Here is an 18,239-nt window from a genome sequence, read left to right as displayed (position 1 = left end):
TATTGCTCAAAAAAATCTTCTCAGAACTGACACTCCAAGGTATAAAACCTCAGGAGAAAACCAGACTAGAGAAGACTTATTGAGTTTTTTGATTCCCTTGGACTGATACTCCAAGGTATAAAAACCTCAGGAGAGAATAGTCTCAAGAAAATCAGACTCACCAGAACTAGTGCGATGAGGATTGGGCTGCTTGTTTTTTCTTTGCTGCTGCTCTCTTTGATCTGGTGGGCCGTACTCTGGATTTTGATCTTTGCTGAAGTACTAGTGAACGAAGGTTGTGACGTTTTGAAAGTACTTTGTTGAGCAACTTAAGCTCAAGAGACGGAGGGGGGTGTAGTTTAGAGAGGGCAACAACTGTATCAATGTCGTTTTGTTTTTGTTTAGGAAGAAGTCGTTTTATCGCGTCGATGATAAGAGGTTTCGTCTTCCGTAACTTTTCAAAAATGTGAGGGGTACCGTCTCGACGAATGTATATGATCGCAGCTATTTGATGCTGAAAATTCGTGATGATTTCAGTTAACTGCTCCGGGGAACACTTCGTATTAAAGTTTTTGGGATGTTTTGTGATACTATTGTTTATCACGTCGTGCCAGAGAATGATTTCTCTGGATTTTAGGGAACCGTTTCTAAGTAACCACTGCAATTTCTTGAGTTTACTCACGTTGTTTGGGTTCAGGCTTAGTCCCGATTTTGCAAAAGTGAATCTTCGATACTTTACCCTTAGATCGTAGGGTAGGTAGTCAAGGGTCCTTCTGAGTGAGCTTGCTCCAACTACAATCATGTGATCCACCAACCTGTGTCCACCCACTAGTGTCCACGAGCGGTAGCAGAGGTAAATGAATCCAGTCAAAGTAATTTGAAGTAAATGCAGGGGACCACCACGGCTGTCCCAGTATATCAACAATTTATCTGAAACTATTTAATAAGTTTATCAGACGGTTTGACGCTCGTTCCATGGGATGTTGGTAAGCAGCTCTTGTGTGATGTAACGGTAGTAGACTCCTTAGCTCCTTGTAGGATTAATGGCGGTTCTGTTTGTAACCCTGGTACGGCTGACGCTGAAGCGGAAGAGAGAAAAATTGACAAGTATAAAGATCTTGTAAATGATGGATATCTTTTTCAACCGCTAGCTTTTGAAATTCAGAGCGCGGCCGGCCCAGCACAGATTTTTTTTGAGCAAGCTTTGTAAGAACCTGAGCATATGCACTGAGGAACCCAGAGCAGGCAGCTTTTTAAAACAAAGAATCTCCCTGGCAATACAGATTGCGAACGCCGCTTGCGTACTCGGAACAATAAATGACAAAATAAGTTTCGACGAAATTTTTTATTTGTATAACTTGTATATTATATTTTCTCGTGTCGAGTTGCGGGTTCTTATTGAAGAAATGTAACCCGTATCGATTTTAATTGAAAAGGACTTAAACACTTGTCATCTTCTTTTATCATTATCACTTCCATATTTAGAAAATTCCAAGGATTTTGACTGGAATACGTGATGAAGGGACTCCTGACTGTAACCTCGGTTACTATGATACTTTTGACCTTCTGATTACCCTTAATATAAATGTTACATTCGTTTTTTACCTCGGTTAATTAATTTGAGTTATTAGATCTGATAATGGAAACAAGAGGTGAAACAAGAGGTGAGCGGCTGAAACGGATAATGGCGGAGAGGTCGCAGGCAACGGCGGTAGAGCAAAGTACAGCCACAGTGAGTGAAATGGAGCTCTTTAATTTTTACCCCCTCCCCAACAACCGAAAAAATGATTTTACATGGTTAGGTATGAAGACCATATGGGTTTGGAACATGGATATCTCTGGCTGAGGCAATGGTAAAAAGCAGCGGTAATAATTAAACCAACGCATATCAGCAATAAACGCTTCGAATAAGTTTGATCCTTTCGCTTAATGGGAAGTTTTTATGCTGTAACCTGTGCTTTTACATTGACTTCTATGTCCGACGTAATGTATTTTATAATGGGAACTCTCATGAACTTGATTTTTTTTAAAAACAAGTTTATTCAAGCAGCATATAAATGCATAAACTTAAAACTGCTGGTCCACTTGATAATGTAATTCAATTCAGTGTAATAAGTAAGATATTTTATATTCGACTATCTATTCATTGAAGATAAGAAATTGACATGAGAGAAAGAATTAATCGAGCTGTAAAAATTGAATATTGAATAGAATATCAACCAAACAAAAAGTTGTAACAACTCTCTTAATCATCCCGTTCGGCGAAATGTCAGAGGTGTAAAAAGATTTTTTTGAAAGAATTACATTTTAAGGCAGTATATGTTTACTCTTGCGCAATGATGCTATCAGGTACTAGACTTTTGCCCGCGAACAAATTTGTTCACAAGAATTTGCAGATTTTCCATCTTGCTTCATATTAAATTCGAAATCCATCCATCACCCAGCGCATCTGGAGTAAAGGTCAAACACCTGCTTGAGACGAAAAAAGCTTGTTATTTGAATCCGACCGGGACCTGTTTTTTTTTTCAAACTGGAATTTTTATACTTTTTCAGAATATCGCCACCTGTTTATTTTTGTCGGCTTTATTCCCGTAGCACGGACTGTTTTAGAAGGTTCAGCTTGCTCTTAAATTCCTGAATGCCATAGAGTTGCAAGCTTTTGCAGAGTTTTAGTTTTTTTGAAAATTTTAATAAACATTTTTGAAATAGAAAAATATAACAAAAAAGCCTCGTTAATTTAAATGAAAAATATGCACTACAAATTTTTTTGGCTTTTTAGCTAGTTGAAACAATAAGTCGAAATTAAAAAAAAAAACAAGTCATGTTTTCTGTTTAAATGCGTTCATTGACTCTTTTCTAACAGCCTGTTCGCTATATTACTAAAATGAATTTGTTGAGAAGTGTTATTATAGAATTGCAGTTTGACTGGTAAAAAAAACCCTATCATTTATTCAAGTACTAAAAATTTAGTTAAAATAATAGCGTCATCTTGCAAAAACTTTTTTAGCGTCATCTTGCAAATAAGCAAACCTCAAGCATTCGAAAAAATTTCTGCAAAAAATTGAAAACTAGACCGGTTGTCCTAGTTGTTCCGACCATTGATGATGGAGAGGAACTGTGTATTCGGGTGTGTTTTAGTGTTTCCTTTTGTTTTCCACGCAAAATCAGGTACCACAAATAATAATTGGACTGGGTTGAGTGATATATCATATGAAAGCGCTTCCAGATGTGATTTGAACAACATTATAAAACTCCTACAATTTTTCATGGTGTCGAGAAAAACCGGTTTGAAATTTTTTAATTTTTCGTCTTAGTTCGAGCGAATAAAACGAGCAGGCTTACAATAGCTCAATTATGCCTAAGTTAAGACCCTAAAACCCCAAGCAAATTGTTATACATTTCTTGTATGTTAATGTGGATTTCAGATCTTGTTGAATAAAAGCTTTATAAAGAAGCGGCGTTTCCTCCAACAATTTTATTCAACAAAATCTATTTAATAAGTTTATCACAACAATTAGGCGATGGTGGAGAAATTGCTTCACCGATGGACTGGCTATCAATGGCATGAAAGAGTTTTTTATTTTTGAAACCTATATATCATTACTACTAATATCATTACTATTTAAAAAAAAAAAAACTAAATTACAAAAGGGGCCCTTCCGTTTAGTTACGGTAAGTGCACAAGCTGGATAGGGCCATACCAGCGATATAAAAATGCATATATATCAGCAATGAAGTCATAAATCAGCATTAAATGCATCTTCATAATGTTAATTTATAATGTGAAGCAGCTGAATAGAAGGTTTTCTCCAAAATTGATTTGAAATCAGCTTGCCATCAAATTGAAATTCGGGAAAGTCAATTCGTTCGAAGTCAATGGGAAACTTTATCAGTTTTGTCGCTTACCACACGGAATAACGAATGCAGTACTTGTTTTCCAAAGATGCATGGACTCTAATAAATTATGTCGCTTGTCATACCTCAGAGCAATGGAACTCCAATTCTCCAGAACTCCCGGTTCTCAATGATCAAAAAGCCATTGCTTTCATTTTCTCCCGTCAGAAGTCTCGTATCAAGAACGAGAAGTTGATCCATTGGCGTTTGGAGCTATCTCAGTATAGGTATGAAATAAGTTAACGCCCTAGCTCTCAAAACCTTTGAGCCGATGCCCTTTCAAGAATAGCTGTTGCTCAGGACTCTCAGATCGCATTGATTCACAAGTCGTTAGCACATCCAGGGATCAACCGTTTTTGGGAATATATTCAGAAGCATAAATTCGCTTTTTCTCTAGAAGTAAAGAAATGTATTAACAGCTGCTCAACATGCAAAGAGTGCAAGCCACGGTTCTATAAACCTAGCTTTAGAAGTTCTGTTGTTCGAGCTAGTAAGCCATTTGAACGTTTAGGTATTGATCTTGTTGGGCCAAAAACTCCATATAGTCAGTGTGGTGCTGTGCACATGCTAAATGTCATTGACGAGTATAGTCGTTTTCCTTTCGCATTTCACATTAAAGAAACCAGCAGTAGTAGTGTCATTGCATGTTTGCGCAATCTGTTCTCTTTGCTCGTATTTCCGGCATATATCCATTTAGACAGAGGGCGACAATTCGTGTCCAGTGAATTCAATTCGTTCTGTCATGAAAACGGCATTTCTCTTTCTTGTACAACTCCGTACCATCCTAGTGGAAATGGCCAAACTGAACGTTTCAACGGTACGATATGGACGGCAATTCGCTGCATTTTATACTCACAACAACTTGGACTAGAAAAATGGTAAGATGTTTTTCCTCAAGTCCTAGCATACATTTGAATGTATGTTCAGCTACCAACGAAACACTACATTCACGTTTACTTCGCTTTGACAGACGGGGCAGTGCTGGTTTCTCATTTCCGTCTTGGTTATCATCAGGCCGCGACGCTTATTTGAAAAAGTTTGTACTCAACAAAGACGATCATTAGTGACTCCAGTTAACATTGAACAGGTAATTAACCCTTTTTGTGCTAGAGTACGATTTCCTAACGGAAAGACTGATACAGTATCTACTTCTTCGTTGGCTCCTGGAGCGGGTGTTCCTCCGGTACATGATGAGCCAGGTATGCCTGCTATTGATTCTCAAGTCTCCGAACCTTTAGAGCAACCGGTGGAAGTAGCTGGTGAACAAAAGGATATAAATGAGCCGAACCCTCCGAATGAAGTATCTGATACAAACACGTCTGAACCCACGGGAACGACTGTGGAGTTCGATGAAACAATCAACAGTTGAAGAAACGATGTGCGAGTACCAAGCGAAGCAAGCTGGCCGAAGAACGAGTTCTCGTAATAGAAAACAAACTCAATTTTATGGCTCCACTGTTGAGAGCTCAGAGATATATGAAAAACCCGAAGACTGTGAAATTGTATGGCGTTATGAATGACTTTTCTTTTGGCGGGGATGAATGTTATAAATTTCTTATTTGTTAATGTTGATTTCAGATCTTGTTGAATAAAAGCTTTCTGAAGAAGCGGCGTTTCCTCCAACACAAATAAAGCTAGTTTCTGAAGTTTTTTGCTTCGTTTTGGGAACCAAAAACGTCAAAAAATTCAAAAATTTTCTTCAAAAAATTTTGATTTTTCTTTTTCATTTTTGTTTTCCTACTCATTTTTCTACATTTTTTTCCAATTTGGTTAGAATACTATGAATGTCTAATATGCCTAAATTATATTTTTACGTCAGATCCTTTTAAAAACATCAAGCAGAAAAAACTTTCTATAATAATTGGAAAAATAAACTTTCTAAACTATAATTTTCTAAAGATTATGGTTGAACATTCTGTGCTTCTTGCGCAGTAACCAGCTATATTTGTTACTGTGTACTTTTGAATCTAAATTAGGAAATACATTCTTATAAAACATTTTTCTGCTAGCAAGTTGCCTTATGAATTGTGATCTCTTTTTTGTTAGTAAAAATAATGAACGTAGTGAGTACTCTTATATAGGTATTGGTGATTTTTTGCTTTTTTTTCAGGAAAGCGTCTAAAAAGTTTTCACGCTCATTTTTGCGATTTGACTTTTGAGTTCTTTTTAAGTTCTACTCATTTCCTTTGTTTAAAGTAGGAAAAACTCCATTATCGAACAATTTTAAGGTCAGGAAAACTTGATCGACTTCTAGGTTCGAAAATGGATTTTAATTATCAGTTTTCCCAGCGAAGGGTTTTAATTGTCAGATTTCTCAAATTGGGTTAATCTTAGCAAAAAAGCACCAATCAGCGAAGGGTTTTAATTATCAGATTTCTCAAATTAGGTTAATCGTAGCAAAAAAGCACCAATTCGGGTGTTTTTTTTTTGCTAAGATTAAGGGCATATATTTTTTCTTTCGAAAATTGAAGTTCTTTTTTTTTTCAAAAAATGAGTTCTCTATTGCTGTTTCATCTCTTTTCATTACCCTTTTTTAACTGTCAGTTGGCTATGTTTTTAAGAGAGGAGGCAAGGAATTAGAAATAAGAAGCTATGTTATTCAGGGGTTGCGAATTAGTCTAATAATCTATACTATATTTAAATGCGTGTCACAGCTATCTCCCATATTTAAGCATAATAATTTTCACGTTTAACGAAAGAATTTTTTCACGTTTAAGCTATATCATATATTGCAATGCTTAAGAAAATTTTTCTATGAACTTTTTCCGCAAGGTCATTAATTTTTCAGCAATTTTTTTTCGAGGTCAAATTAAGTCAGTGCTGGCTTCACTATTTCTCCATGTTTAAGCTTTTTCAACGTAATTTTGCATATTTAACAAAAGAATTTTTGCACGTCTAATTCTTTTTCATCAAGTTTTTTTTTCATCAGGTTTGAAATAAGCCACCCAATATTGGGATTCCGTCAGGGTTTTCCCAGGTTTTGCGATTGTGGCCTCCATATATGAATAATCAAATCCTTTCAATTACGAGATACGGCAATATCGAGGTTTTTCAAAAAAATTTCTACAATATGAAATTCAAAAAAAAAATCTCAATTTTTGAAATTGTCACCCTGCTGTTGGGTGCTGTCAGGTTACTCTCAGGGGTTGCGAATCTTGCCTCCAAATCTTATTTCTCAATTCCTTGTAGTTTTCGAGAAATGACGTTTTTTATGATTATTTACAAAAAAATAGATTTAAAACTTTGAAGATCGCAATCCTGTTATTGGAAATTGTGCCTCTTAATATGACGGCTCAAATCCTTTTAGTTTTCGAGATGACGTTTTATGATTTTTTCGAGATGACGTTTTATGACTTTTTCGAAGTTTTTCAGAAAACTAAGATATAAAATTTCTCACAAAATTTGAAGTTCCCATCTCTGTAGTGAGGCTTTGTCAGAGTACCCCCAGGAGTTGTGAATTTTGTCTCCAAATATGACTGCTCAAAATCTTGTAGTTTTACGGATACGACGTTTTTTCATGAAAAAGTTTTATACAAATCTATCTATCTATATCTATTATACATTTAAATGTAGGCTTCACTATCTTGCCATGTTTACGCTTTAGCGTATTTTTTATGCATGTTTAACGAAAGAATCTTTTCACGTGTAAGCTAAATCGTATAATGCAAAGGTTGAGAACTTTTTTTCGATTTCCCAGTTTGAACTCTGACGTTTAAAATTAGAGAGCCAATAGTGTTATGCTGCCAGGGTTTCCTGCAGGGTTGCAAATTCGGCCTCCAATTATGACTGCTCCATTTTTCAGAAAACTTAGATTTGAGAGAATTCAAAAATTTTGACGCTGTTTTCGAGATATGACGTTTTTTACGAGTTATGTTTTTCACAAAAGTTTTAAACATATTCAGAAAGTTTGAAATTGTCAGCCTTGAAGTTAAGTACTGTGAGTGTTTTCAGGAGTTCTAAGTTGCAAATCTTTTGTCATAATGAGACTGCTCAAATGCTCTTAGTTTACGAGATGTGACGTTTTTTAAAATTAAATTGTTCAAAGCACGTAGATATATAAACTTAACAAAATTTGAATTTCCCATCTGTATAGTGCGACTCTGTCAGGGTACTCCCAGGGCTTGCAAATCTTTTCTCAAATTATGACTGCTCAAATCTTTGTAGTTTTCGGGATATGACGTTTTCTGTATTTTTTTTCTAAAATTTTTCAGAAAACTGAAATTTAAAATTATTTTCTTTAAAGTTTGAAAGTTCTAGCCCTGTACTTGGAGCTGTCAGAGTCTTGCCAGGGGTTGCTTTCAAAAAATTTCTTTAGAAAACTTAAAACTGAAGTTTCTCAAAATTTGAAATTCCTAACTCTAGTTGGTTACCTTGAGAGTACTCTCAAGAGTTGCAATTCTTGCGTCCAAGTGCGACTGCTCAATTGCTTTTAGTTTCCAAGATTTAACGTTTTTTATGTCATTTTATTGTTTTCCAATGAACTTTTGTATCAAAAAACTTTTATGACTTTCAAACTTTCATGGTTTTACAAAACTTTAAATTGTAATTGGGTGCTGCAAGAGTACACTCAATGTATGATGATCTTATTTCCGATATTTGCGGTTTTATATGAGTTGTCAAAAAGTTGAAGCACCGGAGGTGCGTTACACCTACACGCTAGTATAAATTAATTAGCCGACTACTTTTCTTGTTTTAGGGGCAAAGCTCGAGCGAAACAAGAGATATTCAACAAGTGCCCGCCAACGATTCTCCTCAGCAGCTAGAAAGGGTTGCTCATGTTGTCTCTACAAGCACTCCTTCAGCAATGGGTCAACGGGAACGTTTGCAGCGAATTTTGGAGGCTAGGCTAGCTGGCGAGGGAGCTTCATCTGGGGTTGACTCTCAATCCAATTTGTCCGGACCATCAAATGTAAGCAATACTTACTACCGTGTTTAATCGTTTAACTGAATATCGTTTTGAAAAAAAAAAAATTACAGTTCTGGGTTCTTTTGCTTTTCACCCTCAATTGAGTTTAATTTTTGGTCGGTAAGTTTTTTACATAGAGTATTTTAGGCTCCGAGATTGCGTGCAGTACCCGAGACATTGACATCGCGTGCAGTACTCGAACCAGAGTCAAGTCGGGGCGGAATCAGTGGCCGGAAACACCCAAGAAGTGGACCAGTCGGAGGGACTAGCACTGGAACTGGAAGCCAATCGAACAGCGGCAGTGGTCCAGTCAACACTCGGCCGTCAGCTGAGTCAGAAATAGGTAGTTTTGGATAACGACAGGACTACGAAAGCTTTTACTAGGTTTGAATTTGATCAGAAGTAGATCAAAGGATGCTAAAACAAAACTTTGGCTGTAAAATAGTTTTTTCAATGATTAATCCGTATTTGGGAATGTGTTTTCAGAGTAATAGCAGTGTGTGGAGCTGAGTAGCAGTGTTAAAGTGGCTAAGAAAATGACGACTTTTAACCCCCTTTTTTTCGGTGTGCCGTTGCAATGACCACTTTTAACCCCCAAAGGGGTTAAATCTCCTACTTTTTCGGGCACACATGTTTTAATGGTGGTTAAAATTGGTCCTTTTCCGGGCACTCTATGGAAACGGGAATGGAATTAAGTTTTGGTAGGTGCATGTTTTCCCTTGACTTTAACAGTTCAAATTTCTCCGTTTTCCCCTTAGCCCAGTGGTGTGGTTTGAGCCAGAGCTCCTTCACCACTAGAGAGTCAGGAGCAGCACCAGACTTGAATCTGATATGCACCTCCTCAATTCGAATATTGAGGAGTATCAGTCTACCGAATATAATTATGACCTGGCAATATGCTGACATCTAAAACAAGCGAATGAGAAATTTTAACCCGCAAGAAGTTATTCGTAATATAAAAGCTTTTGGAACAATATGTTTCGGAAGCTGATGGTTTACAAACTTTTCCTAATTTTTTTTGAATTTTAATTACGCTTATCCCGAAAACACTGACAAAAAATTGTTCTTTCAACTGCGTGTTATTTTCAACCAGTCTAGAAATTTCAAGTTTGATTCGGAATTTTGGTGTATCTATGCGAAACATAAACTTAAAAAAAACGATTGATTTGTCGAATGCTGATGATTTTTTAAAATTTGTATGACCGAGTTATAGATATCAGCAGTTGGTATCTACGAGGTTACTTTTACTTCCACCCTCGTGAAGTTCAGCAGGTTCAAATAGTGTTGGAAAAAAATAACAAATGAAATTGGAAAAGCGTAGAGTTACCTGAACGGACTTGGAAATCATCCATGAGATTTATTTGACTGAAAAAATCTATCCGGAAAATTCTGACCGTCGAAATTACTTTCTGGCTGCATGTTCTGTTTTTTTTTTCTAGTGAAAATGGTTCAAATTATGACGTAGCCATCAAACTTAGACCATATGGAGGTGTTCTTGGACACTACTTAGAAGATTCAAAAATATTACGTCTGCATGCAATTTTTCAAAATGCTGCAGGTGTTGTTCACGAAGTTTACAACACGGGTTTCAGTTCCTGCTATATGCTACCCTGGAAGTATAACCGCAGTCTGATTGGTCATTTGAGCGGTTTTACTTACTGTTTATTCGTCAAACTAAGCAGACCAGAACTCTCATCAATTATTAGATTGGTGAGTGAACGATCAGTCGTGATAGATTTGGAAGGATTTTGCTGTAAAAAAGGACCTTTATAGTAAAAGAATTAGCAATTACAACTTCTGATTATATCGACTCTCTTTTTTTACCTCCAGTTCTTTTAAACTCACTACCCAAAGCTGAGCAAAAGGCGTACAACTGGCTAACAAATTACTGGAACGGAATTCCCTGGGAAAGCGGAGATTGTTTAAATTTAAACCTCAATCAGATTTTTCAAAGTAAAAATGTGAAGGAAAAGAAAAGACTGAACTTCTTGCGAAGTACTTGGATCGAAAAGTTGAGAATCTTTAATGAATTGGGTTGCCCGAGTATTGAAAACTTACATTTCAAGAATTATCCATCTTGCAATAGAGATATACATCATTACAACTCCAGGAATCAATGTGCCCTGAAAAAAACCAAGGACTAGCAAACGCGGAGATGTACCTATCTCCAAATTTAGTGTTCTTGGCTTGGATCACACAAGAGAGTGATATCAAAATAAGTTTGACTAGAACAGATCAAATAAATTGCCGAGGTCAGGTTTTGCAGCGGAAAGAACAAATTACACTATCAGAAGAAGAATTGACTATTTTAAGAAATTTTTTCTTGTCATTGACAATTCATCTATATTCAACGATACTTGTATTCTCAAAATGTTAGCCAACAAACGAGGAGTATGTCTTCCCAGGCTAGTCTTAGCCCCCAAACGTCAACCCGGAATTCAAATGGATCTTCGCAGCAGTGACCTACCTAAGGAAGTTCAGAAATTAGTAAAAGAGAATTCTGTAAAGAAAGTTGTATTTCATGCAAAAACTGAAAACGTACCAGCCAATTAAGTTGTGGAAATGCATGGAAGTGACAATGACATAACCAATGACTTCACATGTTATACTCGATACGAGATTTTTTTTGTTCAGAAGTATAGGTAATATATATTTTATAACAAAAACACATTTTCTTTCTCATTAAGAAACAAATGTTATACATAGAGAGAGAGTCAGAGAGAACCAGATAGAGAAAATGAAATTGAACAGCTGAATGTCTGAATAAGCAATGGATGAGCCTGATGCGACTACAGTCACCGATTTGTTTATGATCAAACAAACACCGAAAAACTATTGGAAGTTATGTAATGATATTACGGTCAACAGATCACAAGGGGCTTTTAATGTCTCAAATTAGTTTAATTTTCATTTTACTTACTTTTTGTATCTATAAACTTTCTTCGACGCAAATAAGCTGTGAAGAAACGTCAGTTTGATTTTCAATAGTTTCTAGTTTAGTTGGGTAGGTGCTACCAAACCCAAGGATACGAATTAAATTATTGATACGTCCACAAGACTGTTTATGGCAGTTGTAGGACCTTCATGATCCGGAAAAACAGAGTTCATTTTCAAACTATTGACAAGAACATTTTATCCCAAATTTGAAAGAGTGCTATTTTTTACAAAGATATTCAATCTATAGTTAGGGACGAGTTAAACGCTCGCAGAATTCAATTAAAATTTGTTGAGTTTGATGAATTTGATCGATTGAGAAACATTGAAAACATTCTGTTAATGTTTGATGACTAATGCTAAGAAATATACAATGATACAGATTTCGTTAAACAGCAACAGCAGGAAGACAGAAAGGCTTAGATGTTATTTATGTTAAAGATTATTTATTCCAACCAAGCCGATGGTCACTAACTGTTGATTGGAACACATCTCACAGCATTTTATTCAAATCAATTCTTAAAATTCAGCAACTTGTTCACCTCGGAAGGCAACTAAATGCACATAAATCTATACGACATTTGTATGAACTGGCTACAAGGGACAGCTTTGGACGTCTATTAAAAGATTTAGATCCTCGAACATTAGACTGTCTCAGATGCTGTTCAGACATAATACCACCTGGACTGTCAATATTCTATTTACCATTCGATTAGGCAGAAGTGACACTCATCACAAATGAACGCGAAAAGATTATTTATTCTGCAGCACTTGAATCCAACTCAACTACGAGGCTTTATTAGAAAAATAAACATCAAATAGTCAAATAATATCAGTTGTTTGTGAATGCTTGCTCAATGTAGTAAACGGTAATTTGAGTGTCAGTATCCCAAACCTCAATAAATTCGAAAGAGAATACAACATTGTAATCAATCCAAAAACGAGTCCTGGAAAGAAACGAGCTATTATACTGAGCAAACAAGGATTTCATCTAATCAGACATATACTTTTTTTAAACTACTAGTCCTTTTGGACATAAACGTCTGTGTGAGGATATGTTTATAAGGGAAATTGTGCGCACGACTGACTGGGGCGAATACGACGTAGACGTGGTCACTCCCATCGATAAAGGTAGGGAGGATTTGGCTGAAGCTATAGAAGCGCAGGGGGATATAACGTGGATCTTTTTTTACACTTCAATCAACCCACATACACTGTTCAAGAGCTAGAACAGGATTTGGCAGATTTCGACAACCAAGTGGGCAAAGCGATTCAGAAATAGCAGCGTACAATGACCCCTATTTGGTCGTTCCAACGGCACACCGAAAAAAGCGGGTTAAAAGTGGTTAATTTTCTTAGTCACTTTTACACTAATATTGAGCTCTGGACTCTTTTTTCTTTTTTCACCCACCCCTAATAGTTAAGTTACCGTGGTGGCTACAGCTTGTCAAGACTAAATACGAAAGCTAAAATGCGAAAAAATTTAGGAAAAAGTTGAAATCGTCGAAGATCCTTGAAACTCAAAGATCTGCAACGTGATGTAATTTTTTGTCTTCGATACTTGAAAAAATCTTTTGCCCTTGCAATAGCAAGGGTATTGCAACCGGTTTCTAGACTTTTTTCCCGTAAACATTTTTTCTACATGATTCATTGGACTCATAGTAGTACCTTGCTTTATAATGAATTCGGATTTTGTAGTGTCTCTCGAACCTTTAGCCTGGTGGTAGCGAATACGCATGGGGCGGCAAAGATCCTGGATTTGAATCTGACCAAGATCAGCTTTTTTTTCAAAAAGTAAATGTTCTGGTTCTAAAAAATTTCGGCCTATTTTTTGTCGGCTTATGTTTTGTCGGCTTAGTTGCCTCATCTAAGCAATGTTTGTTTAAGCTGTAAATAATTTTCACTGTAGTGTTTTATTTACAGCTTAAAATGTTTAGCATTTTAAAAATCCGGCCAATTTTTTTATATAGCTCTTAAAGACTCTTATATAGGTCTTGCTGATTTTTTTAGAAGACTCTGATATAGGTCTTACTGATTTTTTTTCAGGAAAGAGTCTTAAAATATTGATGCACTTAGGTATATATGCATTTTTTGAGTTCAATCGAAATTCATCTGCTGAAAGTGACGTAAATAGCACTCTTCAAATATGAACGTGCGAATAGCGCGAAAATTCGTGGACTTTCTAGTTTCGAAAATGGAATTAGATTTCAGCGGACTAAAAATTTAACATGTTCATCTAGTTTCTTCAAGTTGGTTCAAAAAGTGCCAATCATAAATCGTTCTAGAAATTCAAAGAGCTTAAGGGGCATCTATTTTTTTGAAATTCGAAAGTTGAGATTTTTCAACAAAGCAGTGTTTTTTAACACTTACTTGCGTTCATTACTCTTTTCCAATCTTCGCTTGGCTATGTTCTTTTTACCAGCTCGATTTTTTTAAATTTCATTTTTTTCGTCTCTCATCGACTTGAAAAATTTCGGCTCAATTAATACCAACTGAGTGGCCTCTTATTTTACCAGCTCGATTTGTTAAATTGTTTGACATTTTGTAGCTTTTGTATAGCATTCACAAAGCTCATTGCAGAGTTTTTAATGGTGCATGCATTTTTGTGTCGGATATTTTAGGCTTCTGTTGCAACTTACATAGACAGGTTTTTTTGAATTTTTTCCGTTCCATTTTCATAGTCATTCATATTTATATCGCAAGTGGTGCGAAGCTGAGCTTCCCCTTTCATGTAAAAATTGAAGTTTCTCTTTCGTTGAGTTCATTGATACTTTTCCACTTTTTTGTTGGCTTTATTAAACGTTTTTTTTTTGCTTGAAAGGTTTATTCGGCTTCAATGGTTTCGGCTTGGTCTCTCTTTAGAATTTAAGCGCATACAGATTTTTATGTTTATATGTTTCGGGGTTGAGGGCTCAAAATTCTTCTGTAAAGTTTGTTTTGAGCTTAACTGACATATACTTAAGTATTGTCGGCTTAGTGTTCGCCTGGTAATTTTTGCATTAGTGCCAATCCAACGCTGGCAGTTGTGTATCAACATATTTTGCCCAAATTGAACTCCATTCGAGACAAACGCATGAGAATTTTACTGCATTTTTTTTTTCGATAATTTTGTTTATATTATTTTTCCGACCCAGAGATTTTGTCTGCCTCTTTCTGCGAGCTTGCAATGGTATGTTTTGCTAAATTGCAAGTGATGCGAATGCAACGTAGATAAGATATCATGGGTCGTTTTATGCTAGTTGAACAATAACCGGTTCGGGACTTCAAGTTTTCATAAACCATTGTTTTAAACTTTCTGCGCGGACGTTTCTTTTGAATTGTAAATGAGCAAAGTGGTTTTCTCTTTTATAGGTCGTTATGGTTTTTTTTATCAGAAACAAGTCATTTTTTAATCAAACTTCTAAATCGTTTTTTTTTCCAATCATATTTTGGTTGTTTACACTAGCAAGCGCCGTGTATTAGTATGAACCTACTTTTTTACAACATAACTCAACCTAACTGCAAATAAATGTGCTCTTTTCATGGAACTTTTGCTATAATCACCACCTGTAGCATTGGACTTTTCATAGCATCTGTTCTCTGTTTTATTTGTGGCAAGTGTTTGTCGATCGTTAAGCGTACGTGGCCCAGAGGTAAGAACATGAGACTGGAGATCGCAGGTTCGAATTTGACACTTCGCGAAAGTTTTACTAATTCGCGGCTTTTTTCAGTTTTTCTTACTTCTGTATTTAAACGTATCATTGAATTGTTACTAGTCATGTTTTAGACAACTTGTCTGACAAGTACTAATACTTGTTTCTGATGATTCACTTTTTTCCTGCGCGATCTCTTGGTTCATTGCGAGCTGGAACTAAACATATATGGATGTAATTTATACTAGAAACAAATTGGGGTTTGAAGTTATCCAGATTTCATAATTTTTGACCAGTTTTTTTGAAGTTAGTTAATTGTTTTTGCTTATGCTTTTCTCTTCTTTAAAATCGGGCGGATGAGTTTTGTATGAAATCCTACAATTTATATCATTTTCTTCGCCATGCAACGCTCAAACTTGATATTCGCAGTCTGATATTTGATTTTTTCAATGTCAGTTCAAGTTCATGTGCTGAAAGGAAAACGATTAGGCTCTCGCATTTCGAAAGTTCAAATGTTGCAAAAAAAACTTGAAATGGTTTCATTTTCTTGAGGATTTTATTTTTCAGAATTACCAACGGTTTGAAAATAACTATTGAGCCTTTTTCTCTAATTGAGTTAGTTTTATGAAAAAAAATTGTCAATTATAAAAGAGGCTTGAAGTCTCTTAAACGTGATAAATTTTTTCTTGCAAAATCGTAAGTAGAAAATTCAAGTTTCCTTTTTCTTTGAACTTTTTCCAACTTTGTTTGATATGTTTTATTTTTACTTTTGAATTGTCAGGGTAGTTTCCTGATCTCTCAGAAAATGAATGAAGTCATTCAAATTAAATTGGAATCGAGGGATATCAAAAGGTTCTACCTAAAAAATTCGTCGCTAAACTTAATAAAACGATAGTTCAATTAAACTGGTTTAAATTTTCTTAACGGGTTATCTGCTCCATTTCCTCCCCATTCACTAGAGGGTGCGTTTACATTTCCACCCCTCATTTGATATGGTTAAGAGATTTTGTCTGCCTCTTTCTGCGAGCTTGCAATGGTATGTTTTGCTAAATTGCAAGTGATGCGAATGCAACGTAGATAAGATATAAAAAATTCGTCGCTAAACTTAATAAAACGATAGTTCAATTAAACTGGTTTAAATTTTCTTAACGGGTTATCTGCTCCATTTCCTCCCCATTCACTAGAGGGTGCGTTTACATTTCCACCCCTCATTTGAAATGGTTATCTCCAGTATAATTTACATACTATTTTGAATAAATGCGTAATTTTAATCGCTGTAAGCTACGGAGAAAAGATTTTTGGTTTGTTCACCATGCAAAGTTTCATTGCATAACATTGATGTTTGATTAGTTTTTGCAATCTATTAATTCAAATGTGGGGAACGGGGAGTGGAAAAAAACTTTTCTGTTTAAGAGTCGATGTACGGAGTTCAGACTCTTATATAGGTCGTGATAATTTTTTTTCAGTAAGTCTTAACAATTTTTCACGCTCCAACTTACTTGTTCGCGGTTTGACTTATGATTTCTTTATAATTTCTTTGCTTTGTTAAAAGGAAGGCGAAGCTCATTTACTTTGTTAAATTCACAAAAAACATGGTTGAAATCTAGTTTTGAAAAAGTAAATTGATTTTCAGATTCCCAGCGAATTTAAAAACTTACCCATCGATCCAGTTTTTTTTCAAATTCTGTTAATTTAAGCAAAAAAAATTCAATGAGAAGTTTTCTCGAAATTAAAAGGGCTTATTAAAAGTCGATGAATCTAGTTCAGACATTTACGTTTTTCGCTGTTTGACTTTTGATTTCTTTTTAAGTTCAGTTCATTTCCTTTCTTAAAAAGAAGGCTTATTCCACTATCGAACAGCAAAAGTGTAAAGGTGACGAAAAACGTCATCGATTTCTAGCTTCGAAAGTGGAATTTAGTTTTCAGATTTCTAAGCTGAATACACAATTTACCTATTGATCGGTTTTATCATTTGGATTAATTTTTCTTTCAAAAAGTGTGCCAATCAAAAGTTGTTCTTGAGTTTCAAAGAGCTTGAAGGTCATCTTTTTTATTTTGAATTTCGAAAAACGAGGTTTTTCCAACAAATTGACTCGTTTCGAACCGTCTGTTGGCTATGTTTCTAACTAGCAAAAAAGTGTTCTATTAGCAAATTTTCTCAGGTTCTATTTGGTCATAATTGACTTGTATTTTTTTACAATCTAGAACCCTTTTTCTGTTGCTGTTCTGTTAACAAGACCAGAAATCGCGATATAGTTTTCAACCCATTAGAAAACGCGTTTTTATTAGTGAGAAAGCTTACCCAACTGCTTATTTGCGACCCTCTACGAATAAACTATTGTACAACAAGAAAATTGGCTAAGTAGAAGGAGTTGATGAAATTACTAAGTAACAATCTAAGCAACCTTTCCGGAGACGGATGTAAATAAATCACTTATGAGTCTATGAAGGACTGAAAAACCATACCCAGATGATGATTATGATGATATTATAATTTAGGTACCCGCAGTAGAGTCCCCAACACATCACATTCACCCGGTTCATCCGGATCACCAGTTCCAGAACTAACAGAGGGAATGTCCTCTATTTCCATCATTGACCCCTCGGAGAAGATGGGAAGGGCTGGAAGGAAGCAGAATGTGCTGGTGAACTACATAAAGATTGACACGCACGCGAATTCTTTTTTCCAGTACTCTGTCGAGTTCAGGTACAATAATCAAATAATCAGAGTTCTGTTTTGTTTGGGTTGGGTACATTTTTGGGTCTAGTTGTCAATGACTTCAATTAACTTGAAATTGATGTTTGCGCATTGAAGTTTTTTTTTCGCATATCTTTGAATTGTTAGCAATCAATTTTTACCTACAACAGTTACATCTTTAAAATGGAAAAGTTGG

At 35.6% G+C, this 18,239-nt stretch overlaps 2 protein-coding genes across 3 annotated transcripts in view; one reads left to right on the top strand and one right to left on the bottom strand.

Annotated features, from left to right (window-relative positions):
* The window catches only part of LOC134852881 (putative pre-mRNA-splicing factor ATP-dependent RNA helicase PRP1), a 53,991-nt gene extending 50,497 nt beyond the window's left edge, over window positions 1–3,494 (bottom strand). Inside the window, exon 1 of one of the 2 annotated variants that reach the window (XM_063868726.1) lies at window positions 3,472–3,494. The gene's annotated coding sequence lies outside the window, so the exon portion shown is untranslated. Of the gene's footprint in view, window positions 1–918; window positions 935–3,471 lie in introns of those variants that run through there. The other variant, XM_063868725.1, reaches the window with a different exon arrangement.
* LOC134852880 (piwi-like protein 1) overlaps window positions 1–18,239 on the top strand; it is a 50,838-nt gene that overhangs the window by 6,639 nt on the left and 25,960 nt on the right. Inside the window, exons 2-5 of the mRNA XM_063868724.1 lie at window positions 1,613–1,711; window positions 8,570–8,782; window positions 8,927–9,122; window positions 17,845–18,052. Coding sequence (XP_063724794.1) covers window positions 1,619–1,711; window positions 8,570–8,782; window positions 8,927–9,122; window positions 17,845–18,052 — 710 coding nt within the window. The 5' untranslated portion in view covers window positions 1,613–1,618. The remainder of the gene's footprint in view (window positions 1–1,612; window positions 1,712–8,569; window positions 8,783–8,926; window positions 9,123–17,844; window positions 18,053–18,239) is intronic.

Source organism: Symsagittifera roscoffensis, chromosome 8, assembly GCF_963678635.1.
Source record: "Symsagittifera roscoffensis chromosome 8, txSymRosc1.1, whole genome shotgun sequence".
In the NCBI taxonomy this organism is placed as follows: domain Eukaryota; kingdom Metazoa; phylum Xenacoelomorpha; order Acoela; family Convolutidae; genus Symsagittifera; species Symsagittifera roscoffensis.
This window is presented reverse-complemented; position numbering and strand designations above follow the sequence as displayed.